The following is a 20,663-nucleotide window of genomic DNA, read 5'->3' as shown; positions in this document are numbered from 1 at the left end:
TCTCTCTCTCGTCCAATCATATAATATGCAAGTCCACGTGCTGTCCCCTTAATAACGCGATTATTATATCTTATGCACTGTTTGGCTTCTTAAAATGCCCCCCCCCCCCCCCGGGATACACTTGAAATTCTAGCTTCAGTTTTTCATCGACCAACCCTCATACTCTGCGCGCATTAATTCGTTATTTTGTATTTCGTTTTATTATTATTATTATTACCTATATATTAACTACATCACATGTAATTACTGTCCAGCAATTTGTACGACAGTTGTTTTGTGTTACTAGTTACTATATTATTATGTACTATACTGGTGAAGTTCAATACGCATTTATTAGAACTACTTACCATATAAGATGGACACATATCAAGTTACAGACACAGATAATACAAAATGTACTCGCGTACACAGACGGCAGGTATTGATATTTTGACCATTATAGTTACTGACTAGACCAGTTATAACTAATCGTAATAGTTATACAATAACTATAAAAATATAATATTTTAGGTAGGTACCTATGTATTATTATTTATTAATAATATTTATACAACTAGACTAGTGAAGGGATGTTCGGAGGGCCATGCCTCACCCAAATTCCAAAAAAATAGATAAAAATAACAGGCAAATAAGTACCTACTATACAATTTAATTTAATATATTATATGCTTTTATTATCATGGTTTATAATATAATAGTATATTAGTATACTATATCATTTAGTTGTAAATTCCCATTATTTTCGTTATTGTCCTTATCTTATATTTTTGCTTAGTGCACTATATAATACGCTTAGTACGTACGTGGTTTTAGGATAGGGACTCTCGGGTTCTCTTATTTATAATACTCTAATTTGGTTGAATTCTTATTTACAACTGTTGTATTCAGAGTAATATCGTCTCAATGCTAGTAGCTGTACATAATTTTACCACGGTGATTTTATGTGAGCAGACGACCGAAAGTGACCTCTAAAATACTTCACATTGCATTAGTACGACCATTATTGTTTCAAAATTATTAATTTTTTGATTAATATTTTCTAAATTAAACCCTAGAGCCGCCACATGGACGACTTGTCACTGGCAAGTTACGGGCATAACGCATTTAAACCAGAATAGCTAGACGACCAGAATCACCGTAAAAAATAAGATTATACATTTCTGTCTGTAATTTTCTACCGTAATATCGTGATTCGTCGGCACTGTATAATGGCCATACTGCTCCCTGGTATAGTGGCAATCAGGAGCGTTTGAAAGGGTCTAGAGTGGAGAATAGGTTCACATAATGTACACGAATGCATATAAAACATGTTGTATTAACATTATATTCGTCCATAACGGCGCCCTCGTGATTTCAGCATACTACCGCGATATTGCTTATTGTGTTTGAAAACCCCGAGTGTCCATAACGGTGCGACGTCGGATATATACGCATATATTGCATATTACAATACTTTGATGTGGGTTTTTTTTTTCTTGGCGGGTTTACTTTTGATCCCGCAGGGCAGCTACTAAAACCAGACTTTTTCGACATACTTGTTAGAAGACGGTGCTCTGTAGACTCTAAGGTCTAAGACGATCGATAACGAAAACATTGGGATTATAATATAAGTAAGTGCAAGGTTCTGTGGTACTTTGTGTATTACACTGAATATAAGGACTCTGAACTGGTGTCATCAGGCGAAACAACGGTGGTGTTGGCAAGCAGCCACCAACTTGCATTTTAAATATAAAATAAGTCTCTTAGGTATTACATATTTTCATCGTACAAAATATGCAGGAAATTTAGTCTGAATAGAGTTTTGCTAATCCAGAACGTGTGGATAATGATTATCTGTGTGGGATAAAATATTATAATTATTAAACTATGAAGACTGTAAACTTGCCAGACCATCCCTAGACATTACAACTTAATATTGTAATTTAAGTTAAACAAAAAAAAAATATAAATAATAGTAAACATAAAATGGGGCAACCAAAAATCCAAAGTAAATTAAATTAAACCTCCCCATATCTATAGGACCAGAACCGTCAACATCATTACCATTGTTATATATTCTAAAAAACTATCAATTTTTTTAAACAAAGACGTTTTATCATACTCATAATGATAAATAGGTATACGAATAAATAAATAATAAAGTAATGGCAACAACAGCTGATGTTTATTAATGAAAAATGTGTGTATTTCTATGTGGATCATGAGCTACGACTCATTATATTATGTCTCCAAGGTAGGTTTAACGATAAGGTTTAAGAAAAATGCACGTCGGTCACGCTAGAGCTGATAAAGTGATAACAAAAATAGCATTATTATTATTACGTTTGGCTTCGGGTAGTCAGTGTTATAGTGAGTTTAACTGATACGGTAAATATATTATAAACGTTGTTGTAGCCACCGTCATCGCTGACGCCTTACGCGCGTGCGCCCCCCGAAAATTATCGTCGAGTGGCGAGAAAAACACGAAAAACCGTTTAGAAAAGGCGACGTAATGACGTTATATAATCTCTGTTTTTGCGATGCTCTCACGTAACACAGGCAATTCAACAAGATTTATGGTGTGTTAGTGTGTGTGTGTAGTTGATATATATAAACAACATACTTTTTTAACTTGAAACTAATATTCACAAACAACTTTTGTTTTAAAATTTTAAAAATATATTAATCTATATAATATTTGTGTAAGAACTTATTTTTAAATTAAATTTTTGTAAAATTCCATATTTTTCTTTTAAATAGCAATCCTTATTAAGACTAAATTAACCTAATCAAAATTATTTCTTGGAGCAGAATAGTTTTTGGAAAACTTTCGTACATAGGTAAATATTGGTTATACAGGGAGATTATTGTAATGGTAAACATTCAATATCTTGAAAAGTATTAACTTTTATGAAATATTATTTTTTCAAATAATTTAAATTGATATAAAGAATACAATTTTATTGTTGTATTATTTTACTTTTTTGAATCAACAGCATACATTTTAATTTCATATTCTGAATCAAAATTGTTTTCTGAGAATTCCAATAAATAAAATTGAATTTTGTACTATAAGTTAATTCATAATTAGTTATAAGAAGAATTATAAAGTTTTGATGAGCAACGTAGTGGACGATCATATTTTTTCCAACAACTCATTTAAACTTTAAATTCTAATAAATGATTATGCATGTTTTAAATAGATTTACAGATTGTATATTTTAATAAATGTTTAAGAATAATAGTAATAAGTTAACTAAATTTTAATCAACTATACTCATTCGAAGCTCGATTTTTATAAATCACACAATAGTTTATACATATTTTATAATATTATTCTAATTCTATAGAAAAATGTAATTGAGCAATTTTACTATTATTATTTATAAATTATAATAAATAATAATATTTAATAAACGGGTTAACTACCTACTGAAATTTCATTTCTATTCAAATGTGATTATAAATAATAACCCAGAAATCAATAACCCATATAAAGTACTTATATAAAAATATTTTTAAAAAAATTGGTTTTATAATAAATGTTATAAGTATACAAAAAAAAATACCACACCCTTATTATACAGTGAAAATGAGTAATTTGCTCGATCACATTATGTGTGCGTGCATGTTTTGACTTTACACGTAAATATTTACTGTGTGCCGCGTACAAAATGACGATAAAAGACCATGACGTATTTAGAGCTGATCACTTGCTCTAATAGCACGTTTTATAATTGTATTATATTATTTCGGATAACTGGGGATCATTTTTGAGAAACTGATATTTAAAAAAGAAAAAAATTATTCATAGAATACGTTATGACATATTCACACATATTTATTAAATATTTAAATATAAAAAAGAATACGGTGAAATGTTAATTATATTGTTGGCAATATTAAATATTATATATAAGTTCTTAAACAATCGCATATGGATAGTAAACATTAGCAAAGTAAAAACAATTAATAATATATTAAGATATGCATTTAGTTACTTATATGCAGTGTTTAAATTGGGAGAAGAGAGTATGCATCTTCTTGTTAAAATATATTCCAGCATAATATCACACATAAATTTTTATAAAATGCTAGGTATATATTATAAGTCATTAAGTCTTCAGGGACTTCAACGTGTACTACTCTTTTGCGTCTCTTTAGTATTTTTTTTCATCTCAAGGACTTTATGAATGAAACAAAATGAGAACAATCGTTTACATTTTCAAAAACGCATTATTCTAAGGAAAAATATACCGGAAAAACTGATTTACGGCAGACTTCACATTCAAATGGTTTCCCTTAGAGTGCGATTTCTCCTATGTAGTATATTATGTACCATCTAACTACTACTACTTACAGAACTAGTAATTAGTAATTTATCAGACCCCCTCCCATTCCATTAGGAGAAACACAGGAATAATTCAAAAGTCTTTCGTTGGAATGGCTTTGCAGATAACGCCATGGAATACACCTAAACAAGCAGGTCGATACATCAGTAAATATTAATTAAATATGGAAATTTATCGAAAAAAAATTCAATAAATATAATTTGATAATTAGTTAAACTATTATTATTCTTAATTCCTATATGAGTGACATGGCATGGAAGAATAATGTTAAAATGGGAAATCTATTTACTATATTATAGCTGTTGTCATTAATGGATAATCATTATTTATTTTTTGTGATTATATAATAAGACAAATTATCACTTATAAATAATAATCATATATTACTTTGGAAAATGTGCAATAATTCTTTTTGTTAAAATAAAAAAAAAGTTTTTGACAAATTGATAGCAATACTTTTATTTAAGTAAGTACGGGTATATATGTATAATACAATACATACATATCTAGAATATTATATACAATATACATGCAATATAAATTTCATATTCGTAATTATATGCATAAAATATACAATGTTTGACCTAGTTCGTATTAAATAATTCTACGCAGACTTTTTACTTGTTATGCCGAGTGTTGAAAGTAACATACTTATTCACATAAATACAAACGAATATTTGTAAAATAAAATAAAATAAAACCTACTATATAAATTATTCATATTTTATATGTGTGTATGAAAAATGCTGATATTTTCCGTCTAGGTATGAAATCAAAACTATGTACCAATATAAAAAAACATGAGTAGGTACATGACATAAACATAATATAAACAACCAAAAATCGTACGAACCAAAAAATAAAAACTATTTAAAAAATTATTTTGATGAATTCAAGTGCAAAAATATATGTTATTAAAACAGGAACTATTTTTAATAAATTTGTTTTTCTACATTGTGTCTGTGTGTATTTTATTGCATATAAGTATATATATATATATTATATATGAAGGGTAAGGAATTTTTTTATATCGTTTTGTTGGAAATGCATTCAATTGGAAAACTCATCACGAAAATCACATTCTTGATATTTACAATTATGAATTTCACCCGACACAAAACCAGAATGCATTAAATAGGGTATCATAAACAAGATAGAAAGAAACAATATATTGCAAACACATGATTACACCAGTAATCAATCAGTCACAAAATTAAATAAAAAATACACAAATGTCATAAATAATAAGATTACAATGTAAAATGAATTTAAAGCATGACAGTGACCAAAGACAATTATTGCGCCTGTTTAATATTATTTTAAATATGATTTACTCACTATAGATTAATATTTTGTATAACTTGCATTTAAATTGTAACACGTGTAAACTAATTTTCTGTATAATAGTTTATAAATATTGTATTATACATTGTAATATATATAATATATTATAATTATATAGGCCCATTTAAGTAATACCAAATAATAAAAAAATCTGTGTTTCAATACATTTTTTAATGTAGGTACATTAAATACGACACACAAATGTATCGGTCTTATAATAAAACAGCAACAAAATGTAATTTATGGTCAAAATTAAAACGAGTTAAATAACAGAATATCATTCTTTGAAAGTCTTTGTACCTTTTAATAATATAGAGATAATTATTGTATAAGTCGGTTAGAGAATTTACTATGTACGTTTTCAGTTACAGTTTTTGTTATGAACTATAATTGAGAAATTTTAACGTATATTTAATATAGGCATATATTATATATAACATATTATACAAAATATACAACTAGGTATAGTGTGTTTTACATCTGTAGATTTATTTAAATATTTATTCTTCATTTATAAAATAAAAATAAAAATTGAGCATGTATGGCATACATGAAAGATTCAATGTAGATATTCTGGCGGAAGTAAATGACTTAAGTAATATACATTTTAAAGTACGTATAAAAGCTCTCTGGAATGGCACAGGTCGTTACGGGTAATGAATATGTAGAAAGACGACAAGAGTTTTGAGGTATGATAATAAAAGTATAGTAAGGGTTTTGCGTAAATGGTGACAAAGAGAAACCAACAATAAGGCGCGATTGTATGCGATTAAAAAGGTCAAGAATAATTGTAAACAATCGTAGGATATTATAATATGCAAAGTTGCGAAGAAGGTGAATTATAAAAATTTGATAACTTTATGTTCAAATAATGTTTAAAAATATCAAATCTCGTCATGAATTTTGCACGGTAGTACACAGCCCACTAAAATTATTCCACTACCAAATAATTAATAATATATTAGGTATACAATATTATAATCTTATATACAAATCCAGGTAACACGTTTAACAACAATTAACACTCATTATTTTGAAAAGTATTTAGGTACGTTTGTCTTTCATAGACATTTTCTTTTTGAGTAATAAATGCAATTCTATAATATTATACTTATTGCCCTTGTTTTTATAATTCTTATGGTTATTGGTGAAACCACCGTCAATTTCTGATTATAATTGGCAACCCCCTCGTATATTTTTCATTATCATAACCAGGCGCAAAATACTTTTAATTTTTATAAAAAAATAAAAGTGTAAAAATAAAGATCTAATATCGTTCGAACAGTAGCCGTTCTTACTAGTATATTGTAAAATATTCAACTTTGTCTAATAGAATCAAAAATTGATACGTTGATACGTTGATGGTGGTATCACAAACAATTAATTTATATTAATACCTATTTGTGAAAAAACGTAAAGCAATTAAATTTCAAAAAAAAATTATAATTTTCAAATAAATGAGTGATATAATTAGTGATATAACATCTAAAATAATCGATATGACTACAATAGTAAACAGTATGCCAATGAATATAATATAACCTATTATTAATTTTTAAATAATCAATAATATAATCAATTATTTACTAAACACAATAAACAATGATCATACTATACCTAGTAAGTATACATTTTCTGAAATTAGTATTTTTATTTATTGTAATAATTCATGTTCATATATATATATATAATATTAATTATGAAATAAAAGTAATATAAAATTATTGTAGGCCGCATTTTATAATATTATTATGGTTTCGTATACTACGATAATATATTAAAGTGCTTGTACCTAACTATACATGATAGGTACATATGCATCATTTTGGATTTCTATAGAATACAATTTTATTAATACATTTATATTTATTTTAATATCATACGTCACTGTGTATATTATTATAGGATTAATTAACAGTAAATATATATATATTTAATGGGGTTCATTTCAAGCGCATACTTATGTCTATATTTGGTGCATATTTTAATGACGTTTAGGACTGGACCTCAAAACCCCGCTAATTAATGTTTGTTTGGTCCATTTTTTTATGATTATTCCCGGTCGTCACTCGAAATGTCCGCCATTATTATTTTATACCATTATAAAAGAGCCGTATAGCACACCACTATTATTATGTATTTTATCCATTCAAAATACCTGAGCAAACGACTTTAATAACGCAAACAAAAATTAATATAACCTACCCAGCGAAAAGAAGTCACTCGTATAGTTGCAGTAGTAGCAGAACACCGTGGTTTCATTATAAAATATGTATAAAGAATGGCTGAAGTTTATGGCGATAAATACAGGCAACAATTTTGAAAGCCGTTATTCAATCCTTTTTTCCCTAAAAAAATCTCCTGGTTTTATTATTATTATTTTTCTTTTTTACACTCTAAACTTCACCAAATAAATTTTCCGTTTATCACCAGGCATGCAAAATGTGCGAACTTAACGAAACGCGCGGTAAAAGTTGGCCGTTGTCCAAAGGTCTATCCGTGTAAAGTCTCACCAAACAGTTCGCGGAGGATAGGCCCTATATAATGAGCATTTTTTCCGACACTCAAGCATATTATACGTCTATTTATATATATTTGTATTTTTTTCTCGGGACTCCCCGGTGGATAGGATTAACCAAATGCCTTGCCGTCGAATAAAAACGTTATTTTCTAGGTTACCCAGGGCGTTTAATACCACGCAGCAACGCCGTGTATAATTTAATTCCCAGTGCTCCGGAAACTGTTTGCGCTCGTATATACACGTCGTTAAAAACTCTAGGCTTTTGTGGGAGGAGACTTTTTGAAAAGTTCGCCGAGTGGAATTCTTTTATTTTTAATGTCCTCCGGAAACAGTCGAGCAATAATGATTAGTGACACAAAAGGAATAGAAAGCAGAGAGGGTCGCTGGATTTATATATTATATTATCGAGCAAAATGGAAATATAATAGAAAAAAAATTAAAAGCCTTTCCGACTATTTATTTTTTTTGTTTATGAGGTTTTTTTTAAGGATTTTTTTTCTGCTTTTACTGATTTATCCTATAGCCGATGGCACAAGCGTTGAAAAGCCGGTGACGGTGTGTTGAAATCTAAAGATACCTACTCAACTCACTCCGGAAACAGTAATCACATTTGACCGTTGAGATGCAATTATACTGGAAGTACAGGCCTACTCTACTACTACTACTACTACTACTATTACAACAACAACAACGAGTCAAGGGGATGATAAAGTGCGATGGAAGGGATTATTTTCGGAGGGTTTACTCGCGCGTGGACCAATATTTAATTACTGAAAGGCTTTACTATGGACAAACGGCGCAATCAAACTGAAATCTCCTCAACACAATCATCATTATTGTACATACATCGTTCGGTAACCGCAGTTTCTCTCGACCATCGATCGATGTCACAGCTGATGTCATTCCGAATGATGGCTGGGGCTTTGAGAAGTCTATTTCGATAACATCTCTTCCGTGATACTTATAATATATTATTAACAACAGTGTCAGAAACCTTGGTTTAACGTTTGGCAGCCAGAGGGTTAATACTATTGTTCACGATAACAGTTGCACTGCGAGGTGAGGAAAACAAAAATGGCGAACAGGTGTGCAGTGTGCTACGCCACTCTGATGGCTGACACGCACGTGCCAAAATCGATTACACTATAGATAATATACCTAAGTTTATCGAATACCCAAAATTATATAAAACTAGATAAGAGCGTAGACATTACATATTATATTTATATAAAAACTTTTTAAAATATTCAAAACATAAATAATTTATCAAATAATAAGTTAATACAGTTAGAAATTAATAGTTTACTTATAAATACTATAGTGTTTTAATTCATAATATTTATTGCAATTTGCAGTTCATAATAATATTGTAGAATCATACGTGTTTTTAATATGATGTATTTACTGCATATTATATTATAGTTATAGACTTATTATTATATATTTTTAATAAGTCTGATATTTTATTCAATACATTACTTACATACTAATGTATACTAATGATAATACTATATTATATTTTTAGAACATAAAATTAGCAATATTTATTTAAAATTAAATTGTTTTTTTATATATTTGTAAAATATGTTTTTGACATGGTTTTTTTTATATAAATTAAATTTAAATTTAAAATATATAAGTTTTTTTGATAAAATTAATCTATAAAGTAAAACCATACAATATAAATTAGTTTACAAAATAATATATATATATTTTTAATAAACTGGCTAATCTTAATTCATATGAATAATAAGAGCATCCATTGTAAAAAAAAACCCAAATATGTATATATTATAAAAATTAATTTAAATAGTAATTAATATAGTTGATAACCCCGCTGTAGTTGAAGCTTATGAGATAAAATAAAAGAAATACTTCTATTGTACAATAATATCAATGAATCTTTATAATTAATTTCACATGACTGAATATATAAAGAATGCCGTCATGAATTATTACTGTGAATACCTATATACCATCATCATATTACAAGAACAGTGATTTAGGCCGAGACGAATTCACAGTATTCGCAATATGAAATGCACCTAAAAATAAAACGAAGATTCCTGTTGAGAGTACTACAACTGCGGTAGTAAGGTGTAAACAACATTACATAGATTAAATTTCGTTTGAAACGTTCAGTGGTATATAATATTGGTATAATATAGAGGCTTTCGTCGTGTAAAGGCTTTTCACCCGCGAGGATGGCGGGACGAAAGCACGACACGCACATACGTCGTCGTCGGTGTTGGTGGTGTTATTGGAGGTGAGGTGGCAGAGGAGTGTGTGCGCGCGTGGAAGATTTAGTCAGAGAGAAAATAAATGGAGTAAAGAACACGACCAATTCGACACGTCTAGAACGAGAGAGAGGAAGAGAGAAATGGAGAGAGTCAGACAGTAAAAGAGAGAAAGAGAGAGAGAGAGAGAGAGAGAGTGAGAAAATTCTCTCCATACCGTGAACGATTTTTCAAAACGCCCTTCGACGTCTGCCGGATGGAAGAGAGAAAAAAAACAGCAACAACGACCAACAACAACAACAAAATGTTGCCGTAGAAGAAGGTTTATATAATAGGCAGTGCGGCACGAATAGACCGGAATGGAATGGAAAACGTCGACGAAAGTGTTTGGTGGGAGTGTGGCATGTAGGTAGGGGAGGGAACGAAACTGTTGGATTCGACAAGAGCTGTAAATATACGAACGGGCGTCCGCGGCGGTCTCGCTGTCAAATTCAGAGAAGTGTTTAAGGCGGTAAAATAGGCAATCGATAAGGGAGACGGGGCGGGGTTCCTACAATAATATTTTCTTTCTCCTTATATTTCAAAATCCATTTGTCCCACCACCGTGCCGCCCGAGCATCACTGCACCTACACGCCATATTACATATAGATCTCGGATATGCAGTTGTGCAATGGTGCACCTAGAATGCAGTATAACGACACGTGTCAAGCGTAAATTTATATCATATTATACTATTTATCGAAATAATAAATTATTTACCCATGTTACACCTGTTCTATTCCGTAATATTTCATGCTATCCGTGTGTAGGTATGGTTATAGTATTGTAACCACTAACCAGCTTATATTATAACAGGTAGGTAGGTACGTAAAGTTTTAACTCTTTAATTTTGACTGTACTATAGTAAGCTATTAGATCGTATCCATCATGAGCATAACAATTCGTATCCGACAGTCTGAACAGTAACACCAGCTGGGATGCCCCCGCTGAGCTTATCCTGTTTAATTATAGACATTAAAAAAATATTTTTGTATATAATATTGTATTATATTACTAGAAATCACGAATCATGACTTGCACAGTACTTTAATAGGTACTTATATTAACATTTATTATTTTGTTTGATTTTAAAAATAATTTAAAGTTTTATAATTCAAAATTTCATGGTAAAATTATTTTTAATGTATACAGTGTGTACGCCGCTTGCATTTTAAAAACAATATAGAACATTTTTTTTTAAATTTTGTGAACGCTTTTTTGATAACATTAGATCAATTATAACCTATATAATATGGAAGCAAATAATAAACTACAAGAAAATGGTTATAGATTTAAATCATCGGTTATTAATTATACGGATTGTTAATTATTATTTACATTTTCAAACTGTTTAACAATAGTCAATAACCATCAAATGTAGTCTGAAATATCTAAAAACAATCAATGATGCGGCTTGCTTAAAATCAAATTGTACGCGGTCATATTGTAACAATGTTATATTATAAGGTATTAGGGTGATATAATTTTTAAATATAATTTATCGATAATAGGTCAAGATTTTATCGAAATACTCTACTAATAAATGTTTGTTTAAAAGCGTTTGTTTTCTAATTATTCCAAGTAGACGTTTTGTGTGACAACTTGTATATCAATACGCACGCATGCGTAATAAACATGACTGACACGTATTGTATTAAATGAACAAATAAATTACAAACAGTTACATTTATATTAATACATTTATACATTCAAGTATATTAAGAGATTCTCGTGTTTTCATAGACAGGTTAATGGAATACGACGTCAGATCAAATTTCGCATGCTAATACGTTTTTATTGTTCCATTGCGTGTTTCAGTAGTATTTTTTTATTTAATTTTAGAAAACATACCATACCTACACATACTTTTTCATGTACAATGACGTACCTGAACTCAGAACACGCAAATCTAATCATCTGGAATATTATAACGTTTATTTACGATTGTTATTATATTTTTGATATATATTATATATACCTATTATGCATATATTATATTATACAGTATGCGTATTATAATTTATAATAATGGTGATATACTTTTTTTTTTGGAAATCATTAGTTTTTATAAATTGTATATTGATACATAAATACCGAGAGTATATACCTACTCTGTACGTCAAGTTTGATATGCATGTGTATTTTTTTAGTTTTAAAAACAATATAATTGGTTTTTCAATGATATGTTTTATATTTTATTTTTTTTTTATCAAAAAGTTTCATATCAGGTACCTTTCTAAAACAAATCGAAAATTGGACACAGATGGTATACTTTATAGAGGTCATTTTTAGAATTTCCCAATACTTTTCCAAAAAATTGCAATAAACAGCAATCATACGGGAAATCCAGCGGGAGTGCCGAGTTCGTTCGATTTCCACCGGGAACAAAACTTTTTGCATAATTTTACAACTTAAAATTTTTACTGGATGTTTATTTCAGAATAATATCGAATAGTTTTTTTTTAAATGTCGACTATTTTAGAGCGCTTGACTTCTACTGAAGCTTTTTTTAAATTAATATTTTTAATTTCAATAAATGTACAATTATGTAATCAAGGTAGATTACCCACTAATTATGTTATAAAGTACGTTCTTAAACATTATTTTCTTGTAAGCATTTAAATTACAAAAAATATATTGATTTAACACATAATAAAAACTAATATTATCTCAAATGTTGAGTTTTAATTTATGAAATTTAAAATTCTTATAATTTCTTTGTATTATTAAAACAATTATTTTTAAATATATTGAAATTAACTCTTTAATTTATTTTTATGGTTGTTTAAAATTTAAATAATTTCCTACAGCATTCAATAAATTACAACAGAAAACTATGGATAAGTAAATATAATATACAAGTATAACGCTTTTAGTACAACATGTTTACAATATGAACATATAATTACAATAATGGAAATTTATGTAGTGATAATGGCCAAGTCATCAAGGCGAAATAAAGATCAATCAAAAACTTTTAACTTTTATAGTTTCACTTATCTTGTAATGCATACAATTTAATTTGTAAATAAATGTTTTAATGTTTTTAGATTCTGAGTGAAGCAATGAAGCGTTTTCACAATAAAGTGTGTTATTTTTTTTTATATACTATATATGTTTGTGTACACGATAAGTAGTCAAAAATATGCTTCGATTTTCAACTTCAGTATCTTCTTTGATGGGAAAGTAAATCTAGTTGGTGCAGTTGGTAGGTCAAAATTTAAAATTCCCACAGCGCCAAGAAGAACATAAAAAAATTAAGCAAAAACGGGAATTTTTACGCAAGATCAGTTTTCAACACATGTAAATACATGACATTTTCGTTGAATGTTTATATTAGCATTTTCTATACACCATAAAATGTTCAAAATATTTTGACTTGTTTTGAGCTATTTACGAAGATATTCTAGAAATGTCAATATAAATTTTATTTGTAGTGTCGAAATTCTTGAAAATTTAATAAAAGACCTATAGGCTCCTATTATATAATAATCAGGGCTCGTAAGTTTATGCATTTGCATATAAATCTTCCTAAGTTGTATTTAATGCTAGATGACATAGAAATCCATTTCAAGGTACCTACCACGCTTAAATATGTGAAGTCTTATTTTGCATGTTTTTGCATATTTAGAGGTTTTTTGCCTATTTGGCATATTTCTATTTTATCGGGCATATTATACATGATTTTGATATTCCTATTCATATTATTATATTAATATGTATTTTTTTATGGAAATACTACTTATGAAAAAATCAACATTTGACGAAAAAAAAACGCGATCGTTTATAATCTATTTAAAATCTATTTTTTTTTAATTGTGACATAAAAAAATAAAATATAACTATAAAAAAATTAATGGATAATTTGTGTTATTTCAAAAAAATTTTAAGATTTTTTTAACTAAGCATTTTTTAAGTGCATAATTTTAGTCATTTAGTGCATATAAATGCATATCTTTTAACTTTTTAAAGCATATTTCAATGCATATTTTGCCAATTTTTAGTTCATGCTTATTTAGGCATTTTTTAGGACATGAACTTAAGAGCCCTGATTATAATATACTGTTACAATATCAGTTAAAAAATATTAAGAATTCAGTCACAGTTTTTATAGTCAACTATAGTTCAAATTTTGACAAAATACGTAAAAAGCACGAAAATTTTCAAATCTTTTTGAGTTAGTAAATCACAAAAATATTTTTTTTAAATCTAAGATTTCAAAATTTAATACAAGATTCCTCATAAGTTTGTCTACCTTTAACTTTATAAAAAAAAATATCCACCCAAATGTCAAAATAAATATTTATGAGCGTTTGAAGTAACTATAGCTACAAAACTCGATTTCTCATGTAGCGATTTTCTTATTTTGTTGTAATTCGAAAACGAATAACTGTAGAGTGTAGACACTTGAAATCTACACCATGGTATGTTTATTTCATCAATATTAAATTGATGAGTTAATATTGCCATGGTGTTCTTAACTATATGATAGTACATTACAAGTAGGTATTATTTATTATTATGTTTACATTAAGACAAATACTGTTTTGTTTATTTCTTTATACATAATAATTAATAAATTATAAAATCAAAAACTATATTATAGTATAGTTTATTACTTAATTGATATAATGATTATATCGGTTAAGATAAGAATAAATATTTATCAACTTAATTGTATTGACTTTTCATCACTTGAATTTATGAATAGTTACCACGATAAATATTAACTGAAACTAAATAGAACTCAATAAAAAATAATTAAAATAATAAATATAGTAAAATAAATTATTATAGTAAAATTTGTACAAAATGTATTTGGTATAAGATTCTGAGTGGAGCGATGAATGTATTCATTAATTTACGATTATGTGTTTTATTTTTCATTTTTTTTTATAATATTTGTACTTCAATTAAATATTTTTAAAGAATGGATATTCAAAAATGTTTAGTCTTACTTACTGATACCTGTGTAAGTTTTTGTAAAATTCAAATTTAGAAATTAATCGCTATAACCTAAGTTTAAAATAACTGTAGGCAACTCATTAAAATTCCTAACAAAATATATTGTTAACTGTAATAAAAATTATAATAATTTAATAAATATTCATTGCAATATTTTTTTAATTTAACAAGAGCATTAAAACATAAATAAAATTTGGTATACTATTACAATGGCTTAAAAGTTGATACTCAGGACTATTTACAATTCAGTTACTAGAGCAATGACGATCCAGAAAGGGAGAATTATTTCACGAATTAAAATCTGTTATACTTTAAAATTTACTTATAAAAAACTCAGAACAAAATAATAGCTCAGAAATTATAATAATAACAATATGATAAGTTATCATTGATAACTACTATAATAATATATATATAATCACTTACGGTAACTGAATGAATTGGCAGGTTCCAACCGGTATGCAAGCAACAACACAAGAACCACAAACCACTGCATTGTATATCGCAAACCTGTCCACACGATCATTTTCGATACACAAAACAATTAGTTTTATCGCATCGATAAGAACTGGCATTGGAAAGCACATCCGTCATATTGTCTAGGTCTGACAGTGTACGATGAAGGAAATCCGCATACCAGAAAACATTTGAACATGGCTTGCGAAGGTTAAAAAAACCTAAAAAAAAAAAATTATATCAATAATGGTAATTGACAACTGTAAACTTATCATTTACTAGGTATTTTACTCTTTCTTCTAGATAGTACTAACTATTTTTACTGTCGTTTCTCAATGCTACAGTGCCATGAATAATTGAAAACATCCCTGCTTTTCGCATTCAATGTCCCCAGAGGAATAAAACTGACCCACTTATTGAGAAAAACACTGGTATATTATTATGTTCACTATCAATACCAGGTATGTGTCAAAAATATATGAAGACACGAGTTATATATTTCGTTCAAAAAGCCGCTTATATTTGTCATATAGGCATTCAGAAGTGAATCAATATCACCATGACTACTGTTCGAAGATCATGATGGTCAAAGGTTATATAACAATACAAACACAGGTAAATATGATCATATTTTCTATATTACCCTTTCTATACTGTAATAGGTCCGCGGCATCTTTTCACTTTGGTGTCTTTTCGGTTACAGATTGCATTCTAGACAGCCCCCAAGAGGTCGTTGAGCGCAAATGTAACAAAAGAAAGGGAGCTTTTGTTACCATTATATCCGTACGTCATGTAAGAAAATATTTTACACAAGACTACATTTTATAAGAACCATATCAAGTTCACAGGATATAACGACAAGAACAAACATATATTTGTTGGTAGGAATTTTCTCATCAGTTTAAATTTGTTAAATACGAGTTAAGGATACCTTCTACTTATTCCATACTTATAAATTACTATTGTCTATTGGTACTAACAAAATTAAAAATTAAAAGTACAGTAAGTACATAGGTACATGTTGTCACCTGAAGTATGATACATTTGAGCAAGGACGCCAAACATCAGATAAATGTATTTAATTTTGTAGTATTCAAAGTATACATAATACAATGAAAATAATTTTTGTTTCATTGATTTACAGAACTCTAATAAATTAAGGTACCTATTAAAAGAAATAAACGTAAGTAATATTTACAGAACGGTTTAATATTGAAGAAATTTGAATTGAAGACCACCCATAGATGACACTTCTACGGTTGTAGGTAAATATAATTAATGAAAATTATAGAAATAAATATCTTTAGAAAACTTTTAAAATTATAATTTAGGATTTTTAGAAAATTTAAACCGACGAAAAAACTATTATTTCATATTGTACTAAAGTATTAGTTTGGAATTTTTTTTACAAAAATAAAAAATATTTATTCACATGGATAAATAAGTTTATTTAATGTAATTATTAATTATTCAAGACATTAAAAATAACAATTTTTATTTTGTTTATTTATATTTATAGATAATGCACATCAGTATAGTAATAATGTTATGGTACGACCAATAACTTTACAAGAATTCAACATTTAAAGAATAAAGTAAAACGATAGAAAAATTTCTTAACAGTCTTAACTATACGTTAGACATTAACTGATTTAAAGAGGTCGAATGTAAAAAAAACAAATCACATAATAATAGAAGTACCACAAGTTGTAACTTTAAATCATAAGTATCGTAGTATTTAGATTATAGATACTTAAATTTAAAAAAATAAACCAAAAATAATTATTTGATTTTTACGTTGTTTTATAAAAATCTACTACCTATTAGGTGATATTACACAAGGGCTGATTTTTTTTCAAATCTTTTTTTTTACACTTCAGGTAAACATAGTAATAAATATGTATACATATAAACATACATATAGATATAATCAAAATAAATGTAAAAAGGAAGATACGCAAAAGGTATTCCCAGGAGGCGTTTTCTTCGTATTTTAATCAAAACCGGAGCAAAACACGTTGTTATACTATAAAGTATTTCTCCCTCACCCCATGTGTTACTCATATATTTTTAACAATTCCATTCCAAGCGCCACGTCACCGAGTAGGTACCTTTTGTGCTGGGAATCAAGGATATTTTACGGTACACATTGACATCATTGTGGATCCATTGAAGAAAAGTTGCATTATAAAAGTGAAATGAGTGATTGATAAATTGAGTTTTCTTTTGTTGTATGAAGTGAATTTAGTGACAATGTTTATGGATTGTGTGGTGTAAAATATAAATAAGTTTTACATCAAATATTTCAATATTTATTCAATAAATTAATTATTTATTAACATCTCAGTAATATTCAACAGCATTTATGACTTAAAAGACTTGCAAAAATAAGCAACATTCTAATGATTTTTTAGTATAAACCATCTTAGTTATATTATATACGACTATCTCTGATGTTATACTTAACATTTATAGGGTATTATTTTCCACAAGTATTATCAAAATAATTAAAATTAAAATCAATACTATTTTTACTAAAATCATATAATATTGCTAAAATTGTTTAAAAGCTGACTTAATTCGAATTCGTTATTAAAAAAAATAAACTGAACAAGCTATATAGTATATTTGGTATATTATAATACAGTATAAAAATATCAAATCTGTATACCTACGTACATGAACTTCATTCTCTCTGAATGACATTTCTACATTTTGTTCAATAACTTTCATTTAAAATATATACACAGGAATACAGTAGTCACATCAAAGTTTGAGGCACGCAAAACAGGAATTTCATATAATCACAGTAATTTATAAACAGTTAATTAAACGGTAAACATCTTACATAAGTATAAAAATATATGCATTATACTTGGTAAGTATAACATATTAAATAATATTATATACGCGTCCAAAACTCAACTCTTCTTTGAAGTGCTTCCATTCTAATTTTAATACATATTAATATACAATATGTATTACATTCTAACGTATGTTTTTAAATAGTTAATTACCAAAAGCTTTTAATGAGTAATAGAGTATTCTTACATATTATTACATGTACGATCGTCAAAAATACACAGACAGTTATATAAATTGATATAACATTGCAGCAGATCGTTTGTCGTCGTTTATCACCTTCTCAGTAATACCATTGGCTATAGACTGATAAGAGTATAAGACTATACTTCTATGTATAGAGAGTTTAATAATTTACCATTGTTCCCAAACTGCGCTTTCTATTTATTCAATACTCAATTTAATGTTTTTATGAAAAAAATAAACTATCATCACGGCCGTTGTGGTTGGATGAATTATAGGTAATTATAGAATGAGAATACATAACACGGTACATATTTTTGATAATGCCTATCAGCATTTTAAAACTTGAATAAATAGTGTGTAAAATATGTTATTTAAAATATAATTCACAACAGTTGTTACGAAGTTAGCTGACACTAACTTTATGGTTTAAATTCGTAAAATATTGTGCAAAACTATTTAATTAGCCCACAGAAATCAAAAACAAATATATCTAAAAGTTAAATGTACTGTTGTGCCTATACCTATACTCTCTCGTAACAATAATTCTTGAATTATAAGATACAACTTCATAAACTATTCGCATAACATTATAATATTGTATATATTTTATGTACATTTCCATTAAATTATTTTATTGTTAGCCAGAAAATAAAAAAGCAATATTTCTTGGTATGTTACTAAAATGTTAGTATACAGTACATTGTAAAAAAAAAATATTTTTAATATTTGATTTGTTAGAACTCTAAAATTACTATTAATTTCAATATTTATGTGGAAAGTTTGTGATTTAAAAATCCATATTATATTTTTTTAATGTGTTGATGAAAAAAAAAATGTTAAATCAGGTATGGTGATCGTGTGACATAATTACATAAACATAGCACGCTACTCGATATTTTCTAATTCAAAGAAAATGTATGAATCATAAATATGTATTAATACGTAGGTAACCATTAATTGTATATTATATACCTAATGGGAATTATGTAATTTTTACATTTTATTCGTTTCTATGGTGATAAACAAAGTGTTACGCAAAATCAATTAGAAAAAAAAATATCTGTTCTTGGCTCAAAAATATATTTAATATTTATGTTAAAAATTCTTTATTTTGTTAAGAACCTATAAAGTAAATCCGTTTGTATCAAATATGAAGTAAAGGTTACGAAAAATATTTCTACCATGATCTAAGTTCTAAGTTACAGAATTAAAAACTGACATAAATTACCCGATACTGTAGTACTGTACCCGTTACATTGTACCCGTTACTAATAGATGATAAAAAAAAACTGGTTAACTATTCTAAATATAATATATTACACATAATTTCAAAATAAAATAAAATAAACATAAGTGTAACTACTAAAGAACTAATTATTTTTTATGACTTTTGAGGCTACAATAGTAAAACTATAGAAATAACATTTTTTGCAGTAGGTACTTTTATGGTTAAAGTGTAATTGAAATGCATTACAATTTTCTTTAGTTAATTTCTTTATAACTAAAATTGAAAAGAATTTAAATAAAATTATTTATATGAGAAGTTTCATACAAGGTTATATTTGCTATGGAACATTACCTATAGTTGTATTGTATAACTGATAGATATTTGGTATAATCTTCCATGCTTGGAATGTCTTATAAGTTATAACTAAGGGATGATCCTTATTTTTTTGAAATCTATTTTTAACAGTTTAATAATAAAAATAATCACTTATGTT

General features: G+C 27.5%; 1 protein-coding gene across 1 annotated transcript in view; it reads right to left on the bottom strand.

Moving 5' to 3' along the window:
* The window catches only part of LOC132942049 (discoidin domain-containing receptor 2-like), a 278,081-nt gene that overhangs the window by 215,281 nt on the left and 42,137 nt on the right, over positions 1-20,663 (bottom strand). The window contains exon 2 of the mRNA XM_061010339.1: positions 15,865-16,115. Within this exon, the coding sequence (XP_060866322.1) occupies positions 15,865-15,964 (100 nt within the window). The 5' untranslated portion in view covers positions 15,965-16,115. The remainder of the gene's footprint in view (positions 1-15,864; positions 16,116-20,663) is intronic.

The sequence above is a fragment of the Metopolophium dirhodum genome, chromosome 3 (assembly GCF_019925205.1).
Source record: "Metopolophium dirhodum isolate CAU chromosome 3, ASM1992520v1, whole genome shotgun sequence".
In the NCBI taxonomy this organism is placed as follows: domain Eukaryota; kingdom Metazoa; phylum Arthropoda; class Insecta; order Hemiptera; family Aphididae; genus Metopolophium; species Metopolophium dirhodum.
The sequence above is the reverse complement of the archived record's forward strand: the minus strand, read 5'-3'. Positions and strand labels throughout refer to the sequence as shown.